General features: G+C 38.3%; 1 protein-coding gene across 5 annotated transcripts in view; it reads right to left on the bottom strand.

Annotated features, from left to right (window-relative positions):
• LOC117363329 (lymphoid-restricted membrane protein-like) overlaps window positions 1-27,729 on the bottom strand; it is a 248,868-nt gene that overhangs the window by 97,717 nt on the left and 123,422 nt on the right. For all 5 annotated transcript variants that reach the window (XR_004540024.1, XM_033950851.1, XM_033950852.1 and 2 more), the window contains 3 exons: window positions 26,257-26,416; window positions 19,646-19,704; window positions 2,377-2,479 (listed from right to left, as the gene is read on the bottom strand). Coding sequence is in view for 4 of the 5 variants with exons in the window: in XM_033950851.1 (XP_033806742.1) it covers window positions 2,377-2,479; window positions 19,646-19,704; window positions 26,257-26,416 (322 nt within the window). In the remaining variant the exon portion in view is untranslated. The remainder of the gene's footprint in view (window positions 1-2,376; window positions 2,480-19,645; window positions 19,705-26,256; window positions 26,417-27,729) is intronic.

Here is a 27,729-nt window from a genome sequence, read left to right as displayed (position 1 = left end):
GTGATAGAATGTTGTTTAAGATGATTTTCATTAGCTACAGCCACCTAGTGAGGTATTATTCCATTTAGATATATTTTTAGTATGGCTTTATATAAAGGTTTGTAAGGTAATTAAGTTGTGCTGTGACTTAAAATCCCCAAAAACAGTAAGCAGTTCTTAATGTATTAGTTCAGATTCATCATAAATCTCTGCTGCATAGAGTAAAGGTATCTTTCCTTTTGAGCTTATTGATTTTATCCCAGCCATGCTTTAGAAAGAATTACTGCATAAAAGTTCACACTTTAGTGTGTGTATGGTGGGATGATTCTTATTTACTCTTAGCTTTTAACCACTAGGTGACATCTTTGGGTTACACCTCTTGGATATACAAATTTTTTTCTCACCTCCATTTATTTATATGCATGTTTCATAGTTTAATAGCCAATTTTTTTTATAGGACTATTATGTCTGTGACTAATCTGTGGTTTATGATTTATTTCTATAATAAGTTTTTGTGATTTATATTATATGTTTTCTTATGTATGTATTTAGGAAGAATTTTTAAGAGCCCCTGGCACAACCCTTGAAAGGGCAAAACATGGCTGTGTGAGTCTTTTAAGTAAATGTGTGTTTTATGCTTTTATGTGGTGAAAAAAAATTGGACTTGTCGATCTGCTGTTTTGTTGCTTATCTTGATCTTGTGGATCACCTGTCTTGTTTTATTGGATTTAAACAAAATACAGACCTGGATCACAGCACCAAATCCCTTTTTACTGAACTAAATGATATCTTTCCAGGACTTAATTTAGGCCAAGAGTCGTGTATATCTTAGAACACTTTTCTGCCTTTTATTTACTCGATTACCACTTTGTTTCACCAGCAAGAGTTGGGCATTGGGGCAACTGTACTTCAACGGTTTTCCTCTCATCATTCCTTCATTGCGTCATTTAATGGATCCCTGTCTAAGGAGCCTTGTGGTGTTTAAGGCTCCTTGGCCAAGTATTTTAATATATTACACACCTCTGTTATTTAAATTTAATCCTTTGGTTTTAGTTCCTTCATTTATACAGATATTCAAATTTTAGCTATATCTGATAACCTTAAAGACAACATCTCTTTCTAGTCCCATAAATTGACCTTTAATCTGTCCAAAGGTGAAGCTATTTGAACAGCTAAGCATTCATGCTCTTCTACTTTGATTCTTTAATAAGAATAATCCCAACTCTCTACCAACATCTGACTTCTTTTGGATCTAATTTTGATACATCCCCTTTCCATACCCACATTTCCTTTGTGGTTGTCTTTTTGCCATATGTAGAAATCTGTTCTATTAAAGGACTACTCAGTTTTCATGATTTGAGTATTTTAATACATGCACTAGTTATTTCACAAAATTGGCTACTGCAGTTTTGTAGAATTGCCTCTCTCTCATTTCTTTGAAGATAGTTAATTTGTGTTACACAGACATCTGAGAATGACTCCATTTGTTCACATTGAGTTACCAGAATTAGATTTTTAAAAATGTACTCACTATGCTCTTTTCACCGATCAAATTAAATTTAGTTATCCCATTCCATATGTCCATTTTACAGATTTATGTTCTTCTCAAACCCATCTCACAATCCTTCCTTCATTTTGCATTTATGCAGACTATACTCTTTTTGCCTATTTGTCAAATGCTCTTTGGAATGCAATGTTATTTGAACTACATTCGGGAAAAAGGAAATTTACATAAGATTGTAAGAATAGCCTTACTGGGTCAGACCAATAGTCCATCACACCCAGTAGCCCATTCTCATAGTGGTCAATCCAGGTCATTAGCCAAAACTCAGAGTAGCAACATTCTATGCTACCGATCCAAGGCAAGCAGTGGCTTCCCCCATGTCTCTCTCTCAATAACAGACTATGGACTTCGGATTTAAGCCCAAATTATTTTGAGGCTTCTAAAAGGCAAGTGGTATGACTGGTATGAAGTTGTGCTCAGTCTGTTTGCAGATGAGTGTGGCGCAGTGATTAGAGCTACAGTCTCGTCACCTTGAGGTTGTGGGTTCAAACCCTGTACTGCTCCTTGTGACCCTGGGCAAGTCACTTAATCCTCCACTGCCCCAGGTACAATAGATAGATTGTGAGCTCACCGGAACAGATAGGGAAAATGTTTTGAGTGTGGTTGTAAAACTACAAAAAAAGCGGTATACAAGTTCAAATCCCGTTCCCCTTTTTCTTTTACCTAGACTATTTTGATGTGTGTGTCTGACCTGAAATGCAGTCTAACAAGTATTCTGGAATAGAATTTTTAATAGCCTTCTGTTTTTAGTTTACTGTGATATACTGTTCTGCCTTATGCTACTTCAAAATTGTACAGAAGAGCTGCCTCAGAATATTCAACTCTTTGCTTACCTACTGAACGGGTATACCAACATGGAGCTTTAGAACAGAAAGATGTCCGATATCTTCTTTGCCGACAATGATCTTGCATCAGAAATCTTTTGTAGCCGTATTTCTGGAAAAACAGAAAATATTTACAGGTTTACAGTCATCTTCTAAAAAAAAACCCCAAACAAACAAACCCCTAAATCAGGGCTGCCCAAGTCTATTGCCTTGAGATCTACTGGAAGGCCAGGTTTTCTGGATATCTGCAATGAACATGCATGAGAGATTTGCCTGCACTGCCTTCTTGGTATGCAAATCTTTCTCATGCCTGCTCATTGTAGATATCCAGAAAACCTGACCTGCCAGTAGATCTCGAGGACCAGACTTGGGCAGCCCTGCCTTAAAGTAAAGGGTAGATATTAGAAGAGATATGGGATGTGGATTATTAACATAGTAACATAGTAGATGACGGCAGATAAAGACCCAAATGGTCCATCCGTCTGCCCAACCTGATTCAATTTAAATTTTTTAAATTTTTTCTTCTTAGCTATTTCTGGGCAAGAATCCAAAGCTCTACCCGGTACTGTGCTTGGGTTCCTACTGCTGAAATCTCTGTTAAATCCTACTCCAGCCCATCTACACCCTCCCAGCCATTGAAGCCCTCCCCAGCCCATCCTCCACCAAATGGCCATATAAAGACACAGAACGTGCAAGTCTGCCCAGTACTGGCCTTAGTTCAATTTTTAATATTATTTTCTGATTCTAGATGCTCTGTGTTCATCCCACGCTTCTTTGAACTCAGTCAGTTTTACTCTCCACCACCTCTCTCGGGAGCTCATTCCAGGCATCCACCACCCTTTCCGTAAAGTAGAATTTCCTAACATTGCCTTTGAATCTACCACCCCTCAACCTGAACATGAAACCTGTGATTCTGCATGGCAACTATCAAATTAGTTGGATCCATAGTCACTGCAGCATGCTTAGTGCTGGCAGCAGCATGGAGACAACCTGAGACTCCATCTCGCCAGCAAGTTTTGTTGAAAGAATGTTCAAACTGATTGCTATGAGATAATAGACTGGATGCCTTCTATTAAATGGTCAAAACAAAAAAGGAAATTACCTTCGATACGCTTTTTAGTGTCATCCACCTGTATTTATCATTTAAGATTTTTTTTTGAGGGGGGGAGTGGGAGAGAGGTAAATATTGCTATCTAGTTCAGAGCACACTTGATGCATTGTACCTAAGAAAGAATACATTGTTTGACGACATTATTAAAACGGTTTATATTTGTTGGGGAAAACTTTTAATAAATTAAAATAAAAATAAAAAAGCCTAAAATAAGATTTAATTAAACTTTGACCAGTCTTGAACTTGAATTTCTCTCAAACATTGAAGAATGACAAAATTAAGGTTTTGAAATCTTCCAAACAGTATTTTAACTAAAGCTGTTTGTTAGTTGCCATCGACTCAATTTCAAGTCCTAGCGATGATAAATTACAGATCTAAAAAGTGGTTGGTTTTGTGTTAGTCTGGCGATGTCCTCCAGCATCATCCCCATGGTTGTCTTCAACATTTCCCGCCATCTGGTTGCAGGTTTAGTCATCATCATCTTCTCTTTGCCTAGTTCCTTCAATCTTCCCAACATGATGTCTTTCTTCAGTAATATCTCATCTGACAGTGTGACCAAAATAAGACACTCATAACTTCATCATTTGGACTTTGAGTGACAGATGGTTTGATCTCTTCCATAATTGATTTGTTAGTTCTTCTGGCAGTCCATGGCACACATACAATCCTCCTCCAGCACCAAAGTTCAAATGAGTCAATCTTCTTTCTGTCTCGTTTTCATAGTGTCCAGTTTCTGCATCTGTAATTGGCCACTGAGAAAATGAGTGCGTAGACAAGTCTGATCTTCGTTTAGAGTGTTATTTCCTTGCCTTTGAATACTTTGTTGAGTCTTTATTGTAGAATGACCAACCTCCTCGTCTACAAAACAGCGCTAGCAGCTGCCGCACGGCAACAGCTCCAAAGCCCTTTAAATCTCTATGGGCTTTGGGGCAATTACTGCTTGGCATCCGCTAGCGCGGCTTTATAGAAGAGGGGGCAAAGTGCTATTCTGTGGAGTATTTCTTCCCTGCTAGTTGCTGCCTTGTTTATGAAAGAGCCCAGGAGATTGAAATTCTTTACAACTTCTATCACCTTCAAGATCAAAATCTGTCATTTTCTGTATTTATGATCTTCATTTTGTTTATGTTCAGTTCTAATCCCATGTTATGGCTTTCAGCTTTGACTTTTCTCAGCATGTCTTTGCTGCTGGCGATTAGCGCCGACTCATCTGAATAGCGTAGGTTGTTTATATTTTGGCTGCCATCTTTGAAACACTCTTCCTCCAAATTTGCTTTTCTGAAGATGGCTTCATCATAAAGATTGAATAGGTAATGTGATAAGATGCATCCTTGCCTGACACCAAGTTAAGTTGGAAACCAATCAATATTGCCATATTCAGTTCTCATTGTAGCTTCTTGATTTTCATGGAGGCTCTATCACCTGAGTTATGTGTTTGGGTATTCCCATTTGTGCTGTAGTTTATCGTGATCCATACAAACAAAAACTTTGCTTTAGTCGAAGCTGTACCAAATAGCATATTTTACTATTTGGCCAAATACAAATATTGGAAAATTATGTGGCCGAATACATATAAATCAGCATTGAGCTTTAATACAAATAAAAGCAGCAATATGAAATTGTAGATTTTTTTTTTTCAATAGGGTTAAGCACAGTAAAGCCCAAAGTTATTTGTATTTGAATTTAAATCACTATGTGGCCAAATATGAATTAAGTATTCATGGCACTATTCGAGGCTGAACCAAATCAAATATGCTCTAATTTTAACATAAATCATATGATAAATAACTTGTCATATCCATGGCCAAAAGAGCTCTCCTCGGAACTTACCTAGAATTCATAAAGTGCAAGTCAGAATTGTAGAAATGGAGCATGATTCAACCAAATTTGAGACTTAGAAAAACTTCTCAGATTCTTCACAACTTTAATGAATAGTAAAAACTCAAAAAAATAGCTAAGAGGCCCTATTATCTTAATAATAATAACTTTATTTTTCTATACCACCATAATCTTACGACATCTAGGCGGTTCACAATAAAGAGAGCTGTACAATCAGCGAATTACAATCTTAAAGACCAATGAATTACAATCTTAACAATCAGTGAACTACAATATAGTATTAACATGTTACAGTGAAGGGTCAGCGAATTACAGACTACAAATGGAGAGGAAGACACTGAACAGACAGAGAGTACAGAATACAATTGGAGAGGGATACTAGATCATATTCTTATCCAAAATAAGTAGTGTTTTTTTTAGATTGCCATGGTCAGAGATATCTAAATTTCAACATCTGGTAGTCAAGATACTAGTGTTGCTAAATGGACTATACACATACTACACTTCATTGAAGACAAATGGCATGAACACATTGGCCATGTCATAAATGGTAATGTGGACAGCAAAGTTAAACAATGGCACAAATTGAGGGTGGAAGTCAAAAGGAAAATACTGCTCTGCCAATATGGCACTGAAAGAAGCAACCAGGATATCCACTTTTCTTGAAATGGATGGCACTGAGTGCTAAGATGTTCAGTGGCAAAGAGGTTCATAAATCTAAATCAAATCCGCAATATCTAAGATGAAGTATTTCTCCCTATCTGTTATTCAAGTTAGAGCACTGCAGAAAAGAAGACTTTTTTTTAATTCCATGGCTGGAGTGTTCAACAATCCTAAGGACATCAGCCTGAGAAGATATTTTAAAACTGGATAAAGTGCTGAAAGTAGTAACAGGAGACCCAATTGTGGAGGAAGGAGGCAGAATAGAATTTTATATGCCTGTGACCTTCTTGATGAAATACCGAGTGAAAGCATTTGCATCCAGATCATATAGTACCAAGACATGACAAAACAGCCAGTGACAAGAGAACAGAAAATTTATATAGAGACGTTGTGCCATATATGCTCAAGATGATGGTGAATGGTGCTTCACATGAAAGGCCCTGATGATACCAAGATTGAACAGAAAGCAATGGAACAGTTTCCTTTCAGGCTAAAGATAAGGTGGAATCCCATATAAAAATTGGGCATTCGAGGTGAGTGATGTATAATCTGAAGGGATTGCAGGATGCAAGAAAAACATTTGGGTGTGAGGTCTTTCAACATTTAGATCAATTTAGAGGTTGAGGTAAGTGGATAGCAAAAAGTGAGAAGAGAATGATCTGACCGAGAACGTGAGAGTGAGGTACAAATTAATGATGTAATGTAATGTAATGTAATTTATTTCTTATATACCGCTACATCCGTTAGGTTCTAAGCGGTTTGAAGAAAATATACATTAAGATTATAAATGAGAAGTAAGAAGGTACTTAAAAAATTCCCTTACTGTCCCGAAGGCTCACAATCTAACTAAAGTACCTGGAAATTAATAAAGAAGAGAAAATAAAGATGGTTGAAAAAAGAAAAATTCTATGTGAACTTATAGGATGGAAATTAAAAAGACAGTGAAGAACTGTATGAAAAATACATATGGAATGCAGTTAGAGGGTAGGTTACAATCTTACAATGATTACAAGGTTACAATGATGTAATAAGGACCAAGATATGACCTGCACTATGTGTTCTAGAACAATGGTTCCCAACCCTATCCTGGAGGACCACCAGCCAGTCAGGGTTTCAGGATAGCCTTAAGGAATATGCATGGAACAGATTTGCATACCTGCCATTCCATTACATGCAAATCTCTCATGCATATTCATTAAGGCTATCCTGAAAACCTGACTGGCTGGTGCTCTTCCAGGACCGGGTTCGGAACCACTACTCTAGAAGATGCATGTTTTAACATGTTGTTTTTATATTTATATATATATATATATATATATATATATATATATATATATATATATATATATATATATATATATATATATATATATATATATATATATATATATATATATATATATGGTGGATGAGTATGGCAAATCTGTTTAAAGAAAAAAGAAAGAAACTAACATCAGATGGTGCCAAGTTAAAACATACTATCGACAAGCACTATGGAGAGAGGTTATAATCCGTAATAAAAAGAATAGACGCTGTGACAGCTATAAAACAAGATATATAAAGATTTAAATGTTCTCTTGAATTAGTGAAAAGTTGTTGTATAGATTTGAATAATCAATCTCAGTGAATCGTGTGGTTTTTTATTAGGCAATTTTTCTTTAGTTTAGAGTGCTGGAGGAGCCTCAACCCTGAGGAAGTATAAATGAAACATTGTCGTGTCAGAGGTTCTCCTTGCAATATCCCTAAACAGATAAGCAGCTTTTAACAATATAAAGTGCAAGTATAATAAATAAGAATAAGATAGTTGGAAAAATTGATCCAATGATGAATGTGGCTCATATGGTGAGCATATGAACATAATCCCCGAAGAGCAAACTGAGGATCTAAAAAAGATAAAGATAAGGGATTGTCTGGGAAACTTAACATCTAGCATCAAGAAAACAGTTCTGCATTAAGCTAATATTTTTTCTGGTCAAACTGTTTTAATTAATCCCTAAATGAATAAAAGTTGACAATATACAGATTTTAATTTATAATTAAATATATATGAAGTTTATTTTAGATTTTACAATAAAGACAACTGCAAATATGGTGGGTGCAAGAATATGGATGTCTTTTCACTCAGCACAACAAAAAACAAAAAAAGACGACCCAACAATCCACAGTAAAATCAATCCAACGAAAAACAAAAAAAAGACTATGGATAAGAGGTTCTGAAAATGATTTTTCTCTTCACAATAAAATCATAAAAATACAAATACAAATGTAATAGTCCAACTGGACCCTACACGGTCCATGTTTCGGCAAACACGCCTTCCTCAGGGGTCCAGTTGATGTTAAAACACAAATAAAAATAAAAGGAATAAAAGCAAAGTACTTGTCTTTGAGCAGATAGCTGAGATTGACTGAAGACAGTTGTCACATAAAAAAACTCTATAGCCATTAGACACTATATTCCATTAAACATCTAAATTTCATGTTAATATGAGCTTCTAAAATTTCAATTCATTCCATATTATCGAAATTTTGCATAAAAAGTGTAAAGGTATAGTCATGTCCCAGAACCATTTTAAGCAGTGGTGAATGCAGGGGGGGGGGCGCAATATATGCTTCTTCAAGCCCTCTAGAACTTATCTAGTCTTGATATTTTTTTCTGTATGGATGACTTATACAAATCCATGGATATTTATTTTTAGTGGCATGGTTTTTTCCTGTTGTACATCCATTTCCAGGTACCTATATGGGGTGATTCTGAACCACTCCTAGATATTCATGTCTCATTTTCAGAAATACTCTGGCTGGGCCCCACATCTCTAGCTGGGAAGTAGAGAGCTGAACTGGAATGGGGACTGTGGGAATCTTGCAGAATCTGAAGGATTCCTGTGGGTATGGAAGAAAATTGTCATGGGATTCCTATGGGAGTAGTCAAAATCTCTGGTAACTCCATAATGAAGCTTGGAATGCACAGAGAAAACTGGAGCACTAGAATTGATCTTGGAATTTCCAGAGAGGCAGCTGAGCAGCAGACAGGCTTGGAACACTCAGTGATTGAACAGTGAGTATCATCCCAAAAAACATGGGCGGCTGTTGGGTGGGGAAGAAACAGAGGGCTGTGAGAAAGTAAATAACAGCGTCAACTCCTGTGGGTACAGGTGGGGGATGGATGAGATTTTAAAGTCTTAAAACTGCTGGAGGATTAAAAATAAAACTCAGCATTAAAATATGTGATTAGTGCAGAAGTTCTACTTATCCATTCTTGAGAACCACAATCAGGTCTGGTTTTCAGGATAACAAAATTTGCATAGGAAAAAGGGAAGAGACTTAAAATGGTCTCATCAGAAATTGTCTTTTCAAACTGAAACCAATGGACTCAAACATTTGAAGGCATCATTCAATAGTACATGTACACACTAGGATAATATGGCACAGCTAAAGATGAATTTTTATACAGGAAAGAGCAACAACCTCTTAACTGATAACTGCTGAAATGAGACAAGTGTACTGTGTTGCTGTGTGAGTTACAATTCGAGCAGCACAAAAAAAAAAAAATGGGGAGACCCAATGATCCACAGTGAAAACAATCCACCGATGAAAACAAACACAAAGAACTGTGGATACAGATGTTCTGGAGATAATTTATTATACACTATTTTTTTATCATTGTGTTTATATGTCAGTGGCAAAAATCCAACCAGACCCTACACGGTCCGCGTTTCGGCGAACATGCCTTCCTCAGGGGTCCAATGGTTTGCAAACTCACATATAAAGAATTAGACTGAAAACAGTCTATTATATTTAAACATGTGAGCAAAGAACATTGCAGACAAGCTGAAGTAGCAAAAAAACGCTATATAGTGATGTTCTTTGCTCACATGTTTAAAGACAATAAACTGTTTTCAGTCCAATTCTTTATATGTGAGTTTGCAAACCATTGGACCCCTGAGGAAGGCGTGTTCGCAGAAACGCGGACCGTGTAGGGTCTGGTTGGATTTTTGCCACTGTATTTTTTCATCATTGTATTTTCATGTTTTTATATGTCAGTGTATAATAAATTATCTCCAGAACATCTGTATCCAGTTTTTTTGTTTTCATGAATTCAATTAGAGACATTGTCTTCACTTGATCCACGTGTGGATTTGTTAATGAAGCCATTATTAATGGGTTAATGTCAGCATTTGTCTGTATATTTTTACAAAATGAAGGAAGGAACAAGGCATCCAATCAAGCTCCAGTCAATGAGCAGTTTTATTCAATCCCAATTGGGCAAACACTTACAGTCTCAATTTATACGCAAAGTGGACTCGACATGGCCATGTTTCAGGTGACCAGCCTGCAATGGGAGTCACAAGAGACCTTTTAAAAGTAACTGAACATTGTATTTAAAAAAGTTCTCTTGTGACTGACTTAGGCTATTCTGCCAAATCATGGCCATGTCGAGTCTACCTTGCATGTATGATTGAGACTGTTTAAATGGTGTTTGTCCCAGCTGGGATTGAATAAAAAACACCACTCACTGACTGGAGCTTTAGATTTGCACTTTACTCCTTCCTTCAATTTTGTGATTACACATTCGTGAAGCCACTGTTTCCACTTTACATTTTGGACACTGCCAGGTAAAGAATTTATTGCCTGTAACCAGTGGTATAGTGAGGGTAAGAGTCGCCTGGAGCAGTGCTGCCCCTCCCCCACCCTCTTCTCTGCCTCCACCCCACCCGCTCCTTCCCCGCTGTATCTCTAACATTCACGGCATAAGCAGCAACCCCCAACCTGCTGCTCGCACCTGTGTCAGCTCTCCCTAGGTGCGGGTCCAGGAAGTGATGTCAGAAGAAGAGCCGATGAGCCGATGCTGGTGCGAACAGCAGATTGGGGCTGCTGCTCACGCCACGAATGTTAAAGACGTATGAGGAAAGGGAAGTAGCACCGGGGGGGTGGGGGGGGAAGGGGGAGGGGCAGGGAGGACACATATAGAATCATGAAAAAATGATGGCAGATAAAGGCCAAATGGCCCATCCAGTCTGCCCATCCACACTAATCATTATCTCTTCCTCTCTGAGCTCTCGTGTGTCTATCCCATGCCTTCTTGAATTCAGACAGTCTACCTCCACCACCTCTTCTGGGAGACTGTTCCATGCATCTACCACCCTTTCTGTAAAAAAGTATTTCCTTAGATTACTCCGGAGCCTATCACCTTTTAACCTCATCCTATGCCCTCTCATTCCAGAGCTTCCTTTCAAATGAGACTCGACTCATGTGCATTTACGCCACACAGGTATTTAAACGTCCTTATCATATCTCCCCTTTCTTCCAAAGTATGCATATATTGAGATTTTTAAATCTGTCCCCCCATCTTTAAGTCTGTCCCCCCTTAGTATGCCACTGCCTGCAACATAGTATTTTAAACTTCCTTTAACACCAGATGGTAAACCCAGGAAATGAGCAGAGAATAATATAGATATGGTATAAAGTGATGTTTCACTTAACTAGGCAACTTTTATGCAGGCGTTACACAATTTCTCCATTCTTTTTCCTTAGGTTTAAATACTAAACTTTCTGCTTCTTGAGTATGTGCACATCTTTGTTTTGACATACTACATATTACATTTTAATTTTTTAAATTCTAAAGTAGCTCTTAGCTCTGGTTTTCAAATGCAGACAGGGCTGGTTTTCAGGACAGCAAAAATCCATTTTCAAATGTATTTGCATGTTTGGCCTAAGAGCAAGGTAATAGCTTCTTTAAAACAAACAGAAATACACCCTAGTATTATCCGAGATACAGAAAGGAAGCTATGCAAATATTTATGTAACACCATCTATTTTTATTGGAAGGCCTAAGGTGGTTTAGATGGATTTAGTGGTTATTAAATAACCAAATACATAGAAACATGTACACTGAACTGAAAAAAACATACCAAAATGTTGTTTGTTGTGTCTTCCACAGAACTCGGCCAATTCTTATGATATTTAGTGTTGTGTCCTGAATGAAGTTGATGTAAAATGTAAATATTTCCCAGCACATCACAACACAATGAATTGTAAACTGAATAGAAATACATCAAAAAAGTTTTATGGCGTATCTTGCAGAAAAATGTTAAGTCAAAAAGTAAGGTTTCAACTAAGTAGATGTTCGAACTGCACTCCCTTTGCATGAAGGCACACCCTTGGCTGCCACTGATCTATGGACTTGTCAATGACACTGCTTCAGCTCAGCACAGATATGAGGTGCTGTTTAAGGTCTTTGATGTCAGATATCACTATCTGGTAGACACATTCATGTATCAGCCTCCAGATCCAGTAGTCAACTGGTTTTAGGTCTGGTGAATTTGCAGGTTAGAGGTCTGGACCAATGAAGTCTGGAGTCTCCCAGTGTAGCAGTTCCATGATGTCCTTTGCTCAATGTGCTGGGGCATTGTCCTGTTGGAAGATAAAATAGTCTCCCAACATGCAACGGATCACTGGCAACAGCTTCTGTATCAGGAGGACGTCCCAGTAGTATGCGCTGTTGATCTTAACCTCAGGATCGATTAAGAACAGATCTGTGAATCAAAGTTTCAAGATTGCGACAGAGACCATGACTGATTGGCTGAAGGTCTGTAGTAGGCGTTTGGCATTAACCTCATGCTGAAGGTACGTATAGGCAATAATTCTGTGTATCAAATCAGTGGAGCTACTGTAAATATCTTCAACACTGTACTCCGGGTATTTAGTCAAGCTGCTTGCACCATTTCAGGCATCTCTCTTTGTTGTGTAAAGTTAACTCTTGGACATGATACTTTAAGACATTTTAATTTCAGAATGTCATGAATTATCCTAACCACAGTTGACTGGCTTATTCCTTCCATCTCTTGCTATTTGGAGAGTTGTTCAGTGTGTTTGCGGCACGTCCTCCTGGCTCAGTATAAGATCACATACAATGTCAATATGCTCTTGTGTGTGAATCAAGCATGGTCATCCTCTGCTTATGATCCATAGTGCCTGTTGCTCGGATCTTGTGTAGCAGCACATCAAGACTGTTTTTGTTCTAACCCTTCTGTGGGAACTCTTTCAACAATCACCGATTGCTGTAACCTTTTGGCAGTACCAAGTTCTTTATCAGAATTTGGTCTTCTGCAGTGAAAACCATTTTGATACAGAGACATCATCTGCTTCTGCGTGTATCCCATAGTAACAATTCATTTTCGCAAGGTAGTGCTGTGGTGCGGTGGGAAATATTTGCACACTAAATTTCATAAGAAATCGGCCAAGTTCTGTGGAAGATAAGGTGGGGGGGTTTTCAGTTCACAGTGTAGTTATATTCAATAGATAAGCAAAGCATTTAATTGTAATACTGGTAAAAAATAAAAAATAGAAAAATGCCAAATCTAGAAGAAAATTAAAGTAATCATGATACATGCACTCATATATACAACAGAACATTCAGAACAGATTGCTACCACACAATTCTGATATGAAAAATCAGTTCTATCAATAAAAACCATCCCTCCCACTCAATATTTGCCTCTTCCAATTTGAAACATATTTAGGGTGTACACAATTTTTTTTTGTTCAGCTGTTCTTTGTATTTCTGATTCAGAAGGAACCAGTAGCAACCCAACAATTAGGCTGGGGGAGGGGAACCAGGAGGAGAGTGGGCAGCAAAAAGCTGCAGCAGTCAAAGCAAAACAATAGATCCTGACAAACATCAATGTATACTTTTACCTACAGGAATGATGGTCAATTTTCAAATACCCATTTATCTTGGTAAGTGACTATTGAAAAAAAACTGTCTTCATTTGTGTGAGTGTTACACCCACCCACTACAAAAGTAATATTTAAAAGCATTCTTTGAGGAGCATATTAGGGGCCTAAAAGCTAATTGAGCTAGGAGAGGGCGAGGGTGCTCGATTCTGAAGTTTCTTATTTATTTAATTCTATTCCATTCTCCCCAACGAGCTCAGAATGGGTTACAGTTAACAGGTTACAATTTGCCATAGTTACAGTACAAGTTTTTTTAATACAAGTTTTATCCTAATTCAACACATACTAGGGCTCCAACACCATGACAACTTCATTCAGAGTTCCCCAGGGATTTTTCCCTTTATATCTTAGCTCCTCTTATCTTCTAGCCTAACCACCACAGCAAGATCATGTACAGATCAGTTACTCCTGCATTTCATTAGGTGTACAACAGGGGTGCCCACACTTTCTTGGCTTGCGAGCTACTTTTAAAATGACCAATTCAAAATGATCTACCAACAATAACGTTTTTAAAAACACAAAGTACACTATATGCAGAGAAAATGTTAATCATCATTTGTATTCGGGGGTTTTTTTTTTCAGAGGTCAAGGCAGATGACTTTAAAACATGCAATGTCACTTCAGTAACAACTATACAAAATAGACAAATATATCCCCTCCTCTTTTACTAAACTGATAGCAGTTTTTAGTGCAGGGAGCTGCGCTGAATGCCCCTTGCACTAAAAACAACTATCACGGTTTAGTAAAATGAGGCCATTGTGCAAAATAGACAGCAGATATAAATTCTCAAAACGGATACATTTTGATCACTAAATTGAAAATAAAATCATTTTCCCTACCTTTTTATCTGGTAATTTCATGTCTCTAGTTCCACTTCCTTCTTCTGTAAATCCAATATTTCTTTCTGTCTTTTTCTGCACCCTCCCCTTTTCTTTCCGTCTCCTTCTTTCTCTCTCCCCCGTCCCCCCTCTTTTTCTGTCTTTTTCTCTCTCCCCCGTCCCCCTCTTTTTCTGTCTTTTTCTCTCTCCCCCTGTCCCCCTCTTTATCTGTCTTTCTTTCTCTCACCCCCTACCCCCCTCTCCATATCTCTCCCCCTGCCTGCCTGCCTTTCTGTCTCTCTCCCCCTGCCTGCCTGCGTCTCTCTCCCCCTGCCCCCCAAGCCATCATGTTGATTTCTCCACTTCCCTGATTCTTTTTCTCTCTCTCCCTACCGCCCCCCTCCCCTCCTCCTCCTCTCATAAGCCACCATGCCGATTTCTCCCTGCTTCCTCGAGCCAGGACTGGCGTGTACAAGCCGGGCCCACAGGCCTTCACTTCCGACGTCAATTCAGAAGTGATTGGCTGGCTCAGAACTTTCTCTCCAACGTCAGAATTGACATCGGAGATGAAGTCTTGTGGATCTGGTGCTTGTACATGCCTGGCCTGGCTAGGGGAGGAAGGAAGAACAAGATTGCAAAGGCAACACAATTGACTCGTGTTGCCTTTGCGATCTACTGGTCGATCACGATCGACCATTTGGGCACCCCTGATGTACACCCTATGTTCTAGTTATCTGGTGGCACAGTTCTGCAATGCTGGCAATTCCCCACCCCTGCCCACCTAAAAGCAGCAGGTTGAAAATTCAATCCAAATCTTTTGCATGGCAGTATGAAAAACTGCCACCAAGTCTCTAAACAATGTTTTGGGGTTCCCCTGCATCTGTTAAGTATTAACTTCTTCATTCACAGTATTTTATAGCCTCAAATGACTAAACGCTTTCAAGTAGTCCACACTGTCTGCAACCTAGTTGGATTTTCAGGATTTCCCCAATGAATATGCATGAGACCTATTTGCATGTACTGCCTCCACTATATGTAAATAGATCTCATGCATACTCATTGGGGAAATTCTGAAAACCCAACTGGATTGCAGACTGTGAGGACAGACATTGAGCATCTCTGCTAGGAAGGGTTTCTAAAGTCTGGATATCTTGACAAAAAGTCCAATGCTCCAAAGGTTAACTATAAATATTCACCAAAGGAACATATTTCATAAGATTCCAAATTTAAGTCTTCCTATAATTGCTAAATTACATATAAATTGCTTGACGTTTCACGGAAAGTTTGATAGAGATTAGGTTCTTACTCTTGCCAATATCATTCTGGATGTACAGGTAATATCACAATGCTTGCTAGCTGTGCAGAAGGAATCAAGTCCAGCTTTTGAATCCCTCCTACTTCACCAGAAGGCTCTTCTGTCCCCTTCAATTTGTTCCAAAGCAGGCGATATCCCCCTCTAGAAAACACCTGTGAAGGAGGGGTATGGGGAAATTCCCCAAAGAACAAGTATGTTCTGCTCTGAAAACATAATGGACATGTTAAAACGCAGCCATTGAAGAATTAAAACATGAGAAACAAGCATGGTAAAAAGAAACCTTTATGGAGCAAATACCCCAGAACACTATAGCAAAAAGCTATTCTGCATACCCTTAAGGTCTGACTGGCATCAAAATTTCAGGCTGAATACAAACTTTGATTGAAACAGTAGACAGGCGCAGGGTACAAATGACAGGGCAGGAGTCCAGAATAATACACCTATCTACTAGAAAAGATATTAGCAAGGTTAAGAATCTAATCTCTCTTTCTAGTGCATTAAGTGTGTTATTCGGTATGGATAGGACATTCAAAAGCAGTTCCAGAAATCTAGGATGGGACCACTGTGTACCCAAAGGTGGAGTCTTCCCTTGATGCTACATCCATTCTGCAAAACTTGGAAAATGTATGTAGAATGGACAAAGTCCTCTGGAGAGGCCACCCAAGCTTCTGTCCATGAAGAAGCCACGCTTCTAGTCGAATGTGCCTATACAGAAATTCGCAACTACTTCTCACAAGCAATATATGCTTATAAAATAGTCCTACAGACCCATCTGGAAACTGTGGCCTTGGAAGCCGGTGCACCACGCCTAGCTAGATTTGTCAGCACAAAGAGATGGTCAGATATCTTGACGTTACCAATGAGTTCAGGCTATCAGCGAATAATCTGGTCTTTCTTCTTTGAACCGTTAGGCTGGAACACTGGTAATTGAATTATTTGACATGGAACATTGAAACAACCTTTGGCAAAAAGGATGGGACTGTGCATAAAGAAACTCCAGTTTCTGTGAATTTAAGGAGGTTCTTTGCAAGAGAGCCTATAGCTCCGAGACCCTTCTCGCTGAGATAATGGCCACAAGAAAAACCGTCTTGAGCATCAGATCCAAAGACACTTCTTTCAGTGGCTCATATTGAGCTTGGTTGAAACCCTGAAAAACCACATTAAGGTCCCATGAAGGGAATGGAGATTTTACCGAAGGCCCGAGACACAGTGCTCTCTTTTGGAATCTTGCTATGTCTGGATGTGACGTCAATGCACTGTAGCTCTATGGTCTAAAACAAGAGTCCTGCTATTTGGACTCTAAGGGATGCACCATGTCCCTTGTCAAGGCCAGCCTGAAGGAAAGTTAACACCCCAGAGACCGGATCAGAGAAAGGTTCCTCCTTTTCCATAAAGGACCAGTGCTGGAAAGTTTTCCATGCCTTAGCATTGGCAAACAGTTGACTGCTTTTTGGACCTGAGCAAAGTAGCAATGACTACATCCGAGTATCCCTTGCATGCTAATGCCTCCCCCACTTGGCAGGGATGTGCATTTGGTAACCTGCACTACCAAGGAATCCAACTTGGGATGAGTAAACATCTGGAGACACTCCTGCACCACTGGATACAGCCAAGCCACTGTCCTGACTACTTTAACCCTTTCAGGACCATAAGGATCGTAGGCCAATTTTTGTGGTTTTGACGACTTTTATGGTAAAAAGGGCTTGCAGATGCCAAAAAATTGATTTTTTTTTGTGAAATATCATTATTTTTATTTAAAAAAATCACACTTCTGGCTTATGGACAGTGTGGCAAGTGAATCTTCTCGTCAATCTAGCAACGACGCTAATGAATGAATGTCGGAACCAGTTTGTTTACATAAAGGCAGTATCATATGGAATCCGTACTTATCAAATTTAGAACTGTAGACTATCCCAATCAAAATTTATAGGATTTTAAAGTTATGGGACAAATATGTCCCTTGGTCCTGAAAGGGTTAAGGGCCTCTTCAGGAGTATTCCAATGCTCCATGACCAATACATAAATATCAGGATGCCAGGAAAATTAAGACGACTGGGCTCACTCTGCTCATTAAAGAGCAGAGGGGACTTGCTGGGCATCCAAGTTTATCTCCTACAGAGAATCAGTAATAAGATCCAATGGAGTCAAAGGTTTGAACAGACAGAATAATGTGGAATCATCCCCTTGACCGAGGGCCCCTACTGGATCTAACATACATACACACGTTTGCGACCCTGCATCTCCCAACAAGGAGGATGCACAAGACAGTACGGGCATAGTAAGAGATCCTTCATCCTCTAAATCGTCCTTGGAAAGGCCCCCCAAGATCCTGGCTAGCCTCATCCAGCGAGACAGATGCACCCTGGGAGCCCCCATCCCCTCGTGCGACTTCAGGTGCTCTGCCAGACTTCCCTTTGGAAGTTTGGCTGTCCTGAATGGCTCTCCACATCAAATTAACAAATTCTGGAGAAAATGCTGTGTAGAGGACTCCAGTTTACGTCTCGGGCTCCGTAGCCTCTGCATCCCTTCATTTAGGATGGTCACCATTCCAGGGCTTAAAAAGAAATTTAGCCCCAATCAACAAGATTCACATCAATTCCTTGGCCCTAGAGAGCAAAGGGGAGGCTAAGCTGACCACTTCTGCCCCCCTTCAAGTGCTTTGCAGCACATGGCGCAAGGAGCTCTTCGGGTGCCCATCCAGCATAAACCTGAAATAAATTAGGGTTAAAAAAGCCTGAGTACTCTATCCCTACAAGTTTTGAGGTAAAATGAGGTGATTAGAAGCTTTTAGGGAACTTTAAAAAAAAATAATAATAATCGGAAAATCTAAAATGGGTGCCGGCAAAAAACACCTAAAAAATGCTGAAACAGAAAAAACCTAGGAATTTTAGGATTTTAGAGGTGGGGGACAGGCAGAAACCTTAAAAAAAAAGAAAAAAGATTTACAGACCCCCCCCCCTTCCCCTGATCTTCCTCATAGGCTGTAACAGCTTTACTCACTGTGACCTGCAACATTCCTCAGCTCCAGAGGTAGCTGGATCTGGGAGAAATCACTGCCTCAAAATGGAATGTCCTTCTAGTGCTGAATCTTTAGGTGTCTGACTGAATCTCCAATCCCTGTGGATGTGAAAGGAGTGAGGCAAAACCTAGCCAGCACCATGTGAGACCCCACTGAGCCCCCTATGGATGACTAATAACCTACATTCAAGCCCCTGAAATGCTACAAGGAATAGGGTCCTCGAACTCCAAAAAGGCTTCTGCAGGCTGGCCAACAGGTACCACAAGGGATTGATTGGCCTGTCAGCTGAAGACTGTAGTCCGATTCTCCTCCACACAGGCAGAGCTGTCCCCTCGACTAGGGGAGCTCTTAGCACCAAAATGAAGCAAAAGGATTGTGAAAAGACTGATAAAGCCAACTAAAATAAAGAAATAAGCGGAGTAGATCAGAAAGACTCCTTCTGGCTTGCATTCAGAAGGAAACCTGAATGGTGAAAAGGAGAGATTCAAAAGCTAGAGTGGATTCCTTCTGAATGGCTCACGAGCACTGGGTTATTATTTATCTGTCCAGAATGACACCTAATGCACTAGAAATTAGGTTTAGTGATTTTTCAAGTCTATTTTTTTTTTTTTTTTTTGCAATTTCAGTATATAAACACATACAATTCCACAACAAAGATCTCTTTGGATATTAACATTTTAAAATCTGAAAAAAAACAGAAGACTTCCTCCCAGCCCTCTAAAACCAGTTACTTTTATATGAACTGCCAGCTCCCACCACCAGTGATGATTTAAATTTCATACCTTACAGAATCCACAAAGTTGCCTTTCAGATAATTTTTCTCTCAGTGATTGGATAGTGGCTGTGGAAGATGGCAACAAAAAGTATAACATCTTGATTTCCGCTCTTATTGCATAAGAAAGCTGAAATACTAGTATAGAGGGTGTAATTTTCTATTTCAAAATTACCAAATTAAAACATGGTTCTCTTTGTATTTTGACCTTCTAAAAGTAGCTACAAAATTTATGTTACACTCTCTAGAGCAGGGATCTCAAAGTCCCTCCTTGAGGGCCGCAATCCAGTCAGGGTTTCAGGATTTCCCCAATGAATATGCATTGAAAGCAGTGCATGCATATAGATCTCATGCATATTCATTGGGGAAATCCTGAAAACCCGACTGGATTGCGGCCCTCAAGGAGGGACTTTGAGACCCCTGATCTAGAGCCTTATAATACTGCTACCAAAAGCAATGAGGTTCAAGGTAGACAGTAGAAGAATGGCTTACATAATTAAACATTTGCCATATTTAATTGATATTATACAACTGTACACTACCTTCTATATGAATATATTTTATTTAAAAGTACTTATATTCTACCTATACAGCTTATGCATAATTTTCCCCAAAATCTTTAGGCAAAAGGAAATAAATACAAACTATACACACAGATATACATACAGAAAATTTTTAAATATTAAGTATTAATTAGTGTTTTCTTTGAGTTTTGATCCCGTATGTATTTTTTCCAATGTAGTACATGCATATATAAGAAGTGCAGTTAATGGAAGTGACGCAATATAACTGCAACCATAAAAACCACGAGACAACTCACAGGGCTCCTTTTACTACAAAGGTATGCTAACGATTAACGTGTGCTTAAATGCTAAGCAGCCCATTTGAACTCCTATGGGCTTCTTAGAATTGGCGCATGCTAATTGTTAGTGCACCTTAAGAAAAGGAGCCCACAGTTTGCACTGAATTCAAGAGTGGTACAAAAAAATTGAACAGAGGTTACTAAAACTCTATATAAAATCAAAAGGAAGAAAAGACATCTTGGACTTGCAAAAAAGCAAATTTTAGTTATTACATAATTTTGTACCAATTCATAATCACAAACATCTGAACCCAGCAGCTAAGGACTTTACATAGCACCATTTCAGTTTGAACAGAACTTAGTTGAAACTTCTGGAGGTAATGTTTTCAAAACATAAAAACTAGAGTAGCTTACATTAAGTTTAATTCACTATTTTTTGTAATCTAACTGAGGTCCAAAAAAATCCTATGCAATAAAAATAACCATGTTTGTCTCATAGATGCTGACGCTGTACATTTCAACCTTCAAGTCCAAATTTGTGGCCAACGAGACACAGAAATATACTGTTTTATCTCGATGCTCCAAATATCTAAGACTATTTTTTGGCTTCTTATTTAAAAATTCAGAAATCAATTTGTACCTGATGCCCTACTAATCTGTCTGGTAGCAAAGGATCTGCAAGCTGTAATAAGTTAAGTTTTTCCACTTAGGGAACCCACTCTGAATAGCCTGCTTCAACTGCAACCACCTATACTGTTGGGACTTTAGAATGACAAATGATTGTTGCAGCCGTGAAAAATCAAGCAGTTTCTCATTAGATATAACATCCACCAATGTCCGAATACCTACCTGCATCCAATTCTTCCAGGCGATCCCAGCATTGCCTACTTGAATCTTGGAGTTTAACCATAAGGACTGCTGGCATTATCATATTGATATAGGGACTTTGGATCATGTTATATTTTTGTCCACTGATACTTGATTTCTGGAAGTCAATTTGGGGACAAATAAATCTCATTCTTGGGTCATCTATCCCCTTATCCTATGAGGCTTTAATTTGTGGTACGTTACTTCATGTTAAGCCTACTTTAGACAAGTATAAAAGTCGCCTTTTCCTGATCATGACAGGAATAGGTATTCAACTGATCACACATAATTGGAAGACCCATGACAGGATTAATTATACTTTATGGTGGGTAAATGTGTGTACCACATATAAATATGAAAGAATGATGGTGGAACATTTGGGGACTAGTAAGTCCTTTAATGATGTATGGAGTCCGTTGACTACTTTTGTTGCATTACAGCAAGGGTCATGTTTCTTCCCTTTTCATTAGATTTCTTTATACATCCAGGGAGGGTGGGTGGGGGAAGGGAAATGTACGTTGAGGAGTTAAATTATTTAATTATTATATTGAAATCACATCATATGTATTATTGTTTTAATAATTAAGATGAGGATGGGAGTAAATGATTGTTTAATGAAATAATTGTATAGTTATTAATGCTTTTTATGCAGTATTTATGATTTACCAATTGTATTGCACTATCAAAGTTTGAAAATCAATAAAGATTTAAACAAAAAACAAGTTTAATTCACATAAGCAGTACCCAATTTGTAAGAAAAAAAATTATATTATGCATCACAGATAGTAGAATTAGTGTGAAATGTGATCAGTTGGAAGAACAAAATGGAGAAGTTGAACAGTTTTAGTTAATTTGCAGTCAGATATTTTCAGGTCATCTTTTTAAATGATATTTTCAAACACATTCATGCAAAAACTTGAAATCATGATAGATCAAGTGATTTGAAAATGAATAAGCAGGCACAAACAAGATTCATAGTGATCACCGTAAACCCACAATGTATCAGACAGGCCAAACTCAAGGAGGCCTGATTTTCAGGTATACTTCAGGAATTAAATTTAGAGGAAACAGAATATAACAGAGAAATGGGAAGTGGCAAAACCATGGTAACCATAGTAATTCAATAACAGATGGGGATGATATGCAATTTCCCTGTGGAAAAGGTAACAGTTTTACCACAGGGATGGTATGGAGGAGTGTTAAATATCTTCAAAACACACCTCACTAATTTGGAAGAAAAAATACTTAAGTTTGAAAACTTGGTGAGAATGTTTTGTTATTTTGGCAGAGCAAGGATAAGGTTTAGCAACCAGTACCCCATCTAAAAAGGGCATTCACTTACCATAGTCAAAGAATATAGCTTAAGCCTAAAATAAATGTTTTAGGGATAGGGTCTATTTTCATTGCCATATGTCTTATATGAAAAACTTGAACCATACATTTATAACATATCTTGCCTAAGATTATGCCGATACAGAAAACCAACCTCTGAACTTGGGAGATCCATCTGCAGTAAGGTCTTCAAATTGGCAGAAACTGCACAATATTAAAACTAACTCAGCACTGAAGGGGTTTAGGATTTATGCAGTGTGCACTTAATTGCTGCCAACAATCTGAAAATGTGCTAGATTTTAATATTTTTTTTTTAAAAAGTCTACTTAGATGGAATAGATATCAAACTAATGCCTACAGTAATAAAAATAAGGTTAGGGCTCTTAAGTTTGGAAATGAGATAGCTAAGGGGAGATAGGATTGAAGTCTACAAAATCCTGAGTGGATTAGAACAGGTACAAATGGATCGATTTTTTTACTCCGTCACGGATTAGGGGACACTCAAAGTTACAGGGAAATACTTTTTAAAATCAATAGGAGGAAATGTTTTCACACAGAGAACAGTTAAGCTCTGGAATGCATTGCCAGAGGTTGTGGTAAGAAAGGTTTGAACAATTTCCTGGAGGAAAAGTCCAGAGTCTGTTAAGACATGGGGGAAGCCACTTTTGCCCTGTATCAGTAGCATGGAATATTGTTACTCCTTGGGTTTTGACCAGGTACTAGTGACCTGAATTGGCCACCGTGAGATCGGGCTACTGGGCTTGATGGACCGTTGCTCTGACCCAATAAGGCTATTCTTATGTTCTTAAAATTGGATTATATTGCTTCTGATATTTAAGAATAAAAAATCCTATTTAAAATGCATGCCTCCAAACAGGTCAGAATTTCCTGAATTTTAGCATAAAACTTACATCTGCTGAAAGAATAGGCCACACGTAAAACATGATCAAAGAAAAAAAAAAATTAATATTCATCCTTATTAGTGCCCCAAGTTCAGCACATTTGTTCTCCAATTCATATTCTGTTTTATCAGTTTTATGCTATAAATAATTTTGCACTGACAAGTTCTAAACAAAAATGTCATGCTACAGAACATCTAAAAATAACTTACATAACTGTAAAGCTTATAGGTGCTAATATTCAAAGAAATTCCTCAGCGAGTAAGCACTTTGAAAATGAATATTCAGTAAATGCTCTAGAACAGTGTTTTTCAACCTTTTTTGGGCAAAGGCACACTTGTTTCATGAAAAAAATCACGAGGCACACCACCATTAGAAAATGTTAAAAAATTTAACTCTGTGCCTATATTGACTATATATAAAGTAATTCTCTTGAATAGGAATCAAATAAACACAAAGAAAGTATTTTATAATTACTTTATTATGAAATATTAAGTAAACAGAATAGTGAAAAATTATAAAATACTTTATTCAGTGCGAAACCTGGGCCTGTTTGGCTGAACACAAAGCTGATATTCTGGCTGGAATCGAAGAAAGACACACACGTAGCTCTTCGTCAACAGCTCTCAGTCTCTCTCTGTATTTGGTTTTTATAGCATACAAAAATAGACAAATATACCCTCCATCCTTTTTATTAAACCACAATAGCAGTTTTTAGCACAGGGAGCTGCGCTGAATGCCCAGCGCTGCTCTTGACGGTCATAGGCTCCCTGCGCTAAAAACCACTATTGCGGTTTAGTAAAAGCTGACCATATTGTAAAATATAGACAGCAGATATAAATTCAGAACTGTGCATAGTAAGTGAAGGGAAGTTTTCATCTCTGGGAATTTACCCAGTTAACTATTAAGTTATTTGGGCAAATTCCTTTGAAAACTGTGGTAATACTGCCTCCACTTTGCTAAATTTAAAATAAAATTATTTTTCCTACCTTGTCTGGTGATTTCTGGTTGCACTTTCTTCTTCTGACTGTGCATCCAATCTTTCTTCCCTTCTATCAGCATGTATGCTTTCTCTCCTCCACACCTCATTCCCTCCCCCAACTTTTTCTTCCTCTCTCCCTGACCTTTCTTTCTTTTTTTCTGTTTCTCTTCTTTCCTTCTGTTTCCCTGCCTGCCCCCTTTCTTTCTTTCTCCCTGCCGTTCCCCAAGCCACTGCCATCGGGGAACAGGACCCACCAATGGATAACAGGCCCCAAAGCCAACGCCGACGCATGCTCTCCCTGACGTCAATTCTGCAATCGGAGAGGAAGTTCCGCCCAGCCAGGCAGCGATTGGCTGGCCCGAACTTCCTCTCCGACTGCAGAATTGACGTCGGGGAGAAGAAGACTTATCGGCTCGATAGATTAGATCGCCAAGACAAAGTGAGTCCTGGGTGATCGACTCACTTTGCCTTGGCGAGCCACTGGCGCCCCTGCCTCAGGCCCCCTGTCAGCTCCGGGCCCCTGAATGCAGGACTGGTAGTACTGCCCTGATGGCGGCCCTGCGGCACACCAGGCAACATCTCGCGGCACACTAGTGTGCCGCGGAACAGCGGTTGAAAAACACTGCTCTAGAAGCAATTGTGCAATTTGTATCTTATTTTATGATTAGAATAATGTACATTTTGCAAATATCAAGTGCGCACTACATTCTACTTGCTGAGAGCACCTTGAAATAAGGCTTACATAACATAAGAACATAAGCCGTGCCTCTGCTGAGTCAGACCTGAGGTCCATCATGCCCAGCAGTCCGCTCACGCGGCGGCCCATCAGGTCCAGGACCTATATAGTATCTTAAATTCATGTGTGGTAGAAGTCCACACACAAGTTGGCTAGACAACAGGAAAATATTCAAAATGGGCAATCTAGGCAAGTTAATTGTTTTGTGTGGGTAGATTTAAACATTGACCTCTAGAAAGTATATTTTTGAAAATATAGGTGCTGTGCATCAGGTTTCCTGTTTGCAACACAGTATTTTTGCTTAAACAGAAGGAAAATGGTTTCACTTATTTCATCTGCTCTTCTAATATGGAATTTAGCCATCCAAAACAACTTTCTCACTGGTTTTTACTGCTTTCTTTCTAAAAATTTTATTAAACAACTGTTGTGATTACAAATACAAGGATCGTTCTTTTTAAACAGTGGAACCCATACAAAAAAAGAAAATGTCAGAACTGCACAGGAATTTTATTCAAGGAACTGAAACAACTCATAATATACAATCCTAAGAGGACAGAATGCTTGCAGTCAACTCATGAAGTTCAAATATACAGTTTAGCATTAAAATGATCTATGTTGGTGGTTTGTCCCTACAGTACTATCCTGGGCAAGTCACTTAACCCTCCAATGTCCCAGGTATAAAAACAGATTGTGAACCCAATAGGGAGAGAAAAAGTACCTGCACAGAATATGTAAACCACTTTGGTTGTACATCAAGTCCATGACCTTTTATCCTTTACATAAAATTTAACTTTAATATGCAGTAAACAGCAACAAAGGGACATAGAAGGGAATGAATAAAAAATAGGAGAATGCAGAGAATACTAGAAAAGAAATGTTTCAGGTAAGATCAATACTAAAAAATACAATTTCATTTTTATCTATACTATCAGATTCATGGAATGTCAATCCAAGAAAATTAGTGCTGTAGATACATCAAAGGAGAAATATTTTGACTACTTACTCTGTTCTTTCACTTTTAGCTGAAGTGCCTGGCAAGTATTTGATAAGCTGATATTTAATATTTGGAGGTCTTGCTGTTCGGTAATCACTTTCTCTAACTTGCCTTGCAGAGTTTCTGCTGCTTCCTGTGCAGAGCAGAGCACATCATCCCGCTCTCTCACCTGAAATATGTACTTTGAATCAGGATCCACAAATATTAAGCCTTTACCCTACTGTACCATTATATTAACACTCAGACTACACATTCAGACAATAGTAGTGTAAACATTACTACCATAAACAGTGACAGGTATGCTTTCATATGTTCACATTCTGTTAGTAAATGTTCACTGACAGATGAGAACATAAAATAGGTTATCGGGGGATACCTTGTAATGGATAGGCTGACAGATTTGCATAAAATGAAAGTATAATGCTTGCAAATCTTTCATATAAATTTGGGGTATTCTGAAACTAGATCTACTTATGGTAGAAAATGACATGGGGAAAAAAAATTTATCACCATTCCCACCCCTTCCCCGTGAGCTCATTCCCGTCCCTGCGAGCTCAGTCCCCATCCCTACCCTGCAAACTGTCAGATCCCACCCACACAAGCCTCAAATAGTTATGATTTTATATTGAACTTATTTTATTAAAGTATAAAGAGACTATTCTGTACAATCGCCATCATTTTTCTATCTTAGTTCAATCAATTATATTATCTCTTCTTGATTACTGTAACACTATCTACCATGGCATTACAAAAATTTGTCTTCATAAGATTACAATTAATTCAGAATACTGCTGCGAAGCTGATCTTTGGAAAACGTAAATTTGACTATGTGACCCCTCTGCTTCAGAGTTTTCATTGGCTCCCGGTTTATTTTAGAATTCAATTTAAATGAACTTGGTATTTCTTTTAAAACTCTACGTGGTATCTTTAATCCTCTTATTCCTTTATTTTGGAAGGTTTAACGATTCTCCTTTGCAAGAGGTATCCAACAATTTAAACTCTTCCTTCCTTCTAAAAATGGGATTAAAGGAGTCAAGATCTTCAGTCAATCTTAGGTCTTTAAATTCTCCCAACTCTGGAATGATCTCTCTCTCTCTCTTTTTTTTTTTTAAGGAGTTCCAGTTCATTTCTATTTTTCCGTATAAATCTTTAAAAACTACTCTATTTGCCAAACATTTTGAAAATTAATTTTTGAAATTTTGCTATCTTCTATTTATCATTTGTAAATCATTCCCTGTTTATTTAATTGCTGTAAACCGAGTTGAACTTTCACAGAATGATGACTCGATATACAAAGTTAAGCTTTAGTTTAATTGTCATTTTATAAACACAAATAATAGAGCAAGGACCAACAAAACCCCTGTCTCCCCTCCCTTTCACAAATATCCCCTCCACTATTGTGAAAACAGAACAAACCAAATTACTACAGAATTCTATATAGAAAAATCAAGCTAACAGAATACTTTAGTCACACATGGCAGG

This window comes from Geotrypetes seraphini, chromosome 7 (genome assembly GCF_902459505.1).
Source record: "Geotrypetes seraphini chromosome 7, aGeoSer1.1, whole genome shotgun sequence".
NCBI classification, from domain to species: domain Eukaryota; kingdom Metazoa; phylum Chordata; class Amphibia; order Gymnophiona; family Dermophiidae; genus Geotrypetes; species Geotrypetes seraphini.
This window is presented reverse-complemented; position numbering and strand designations above follow the sequence as displayed.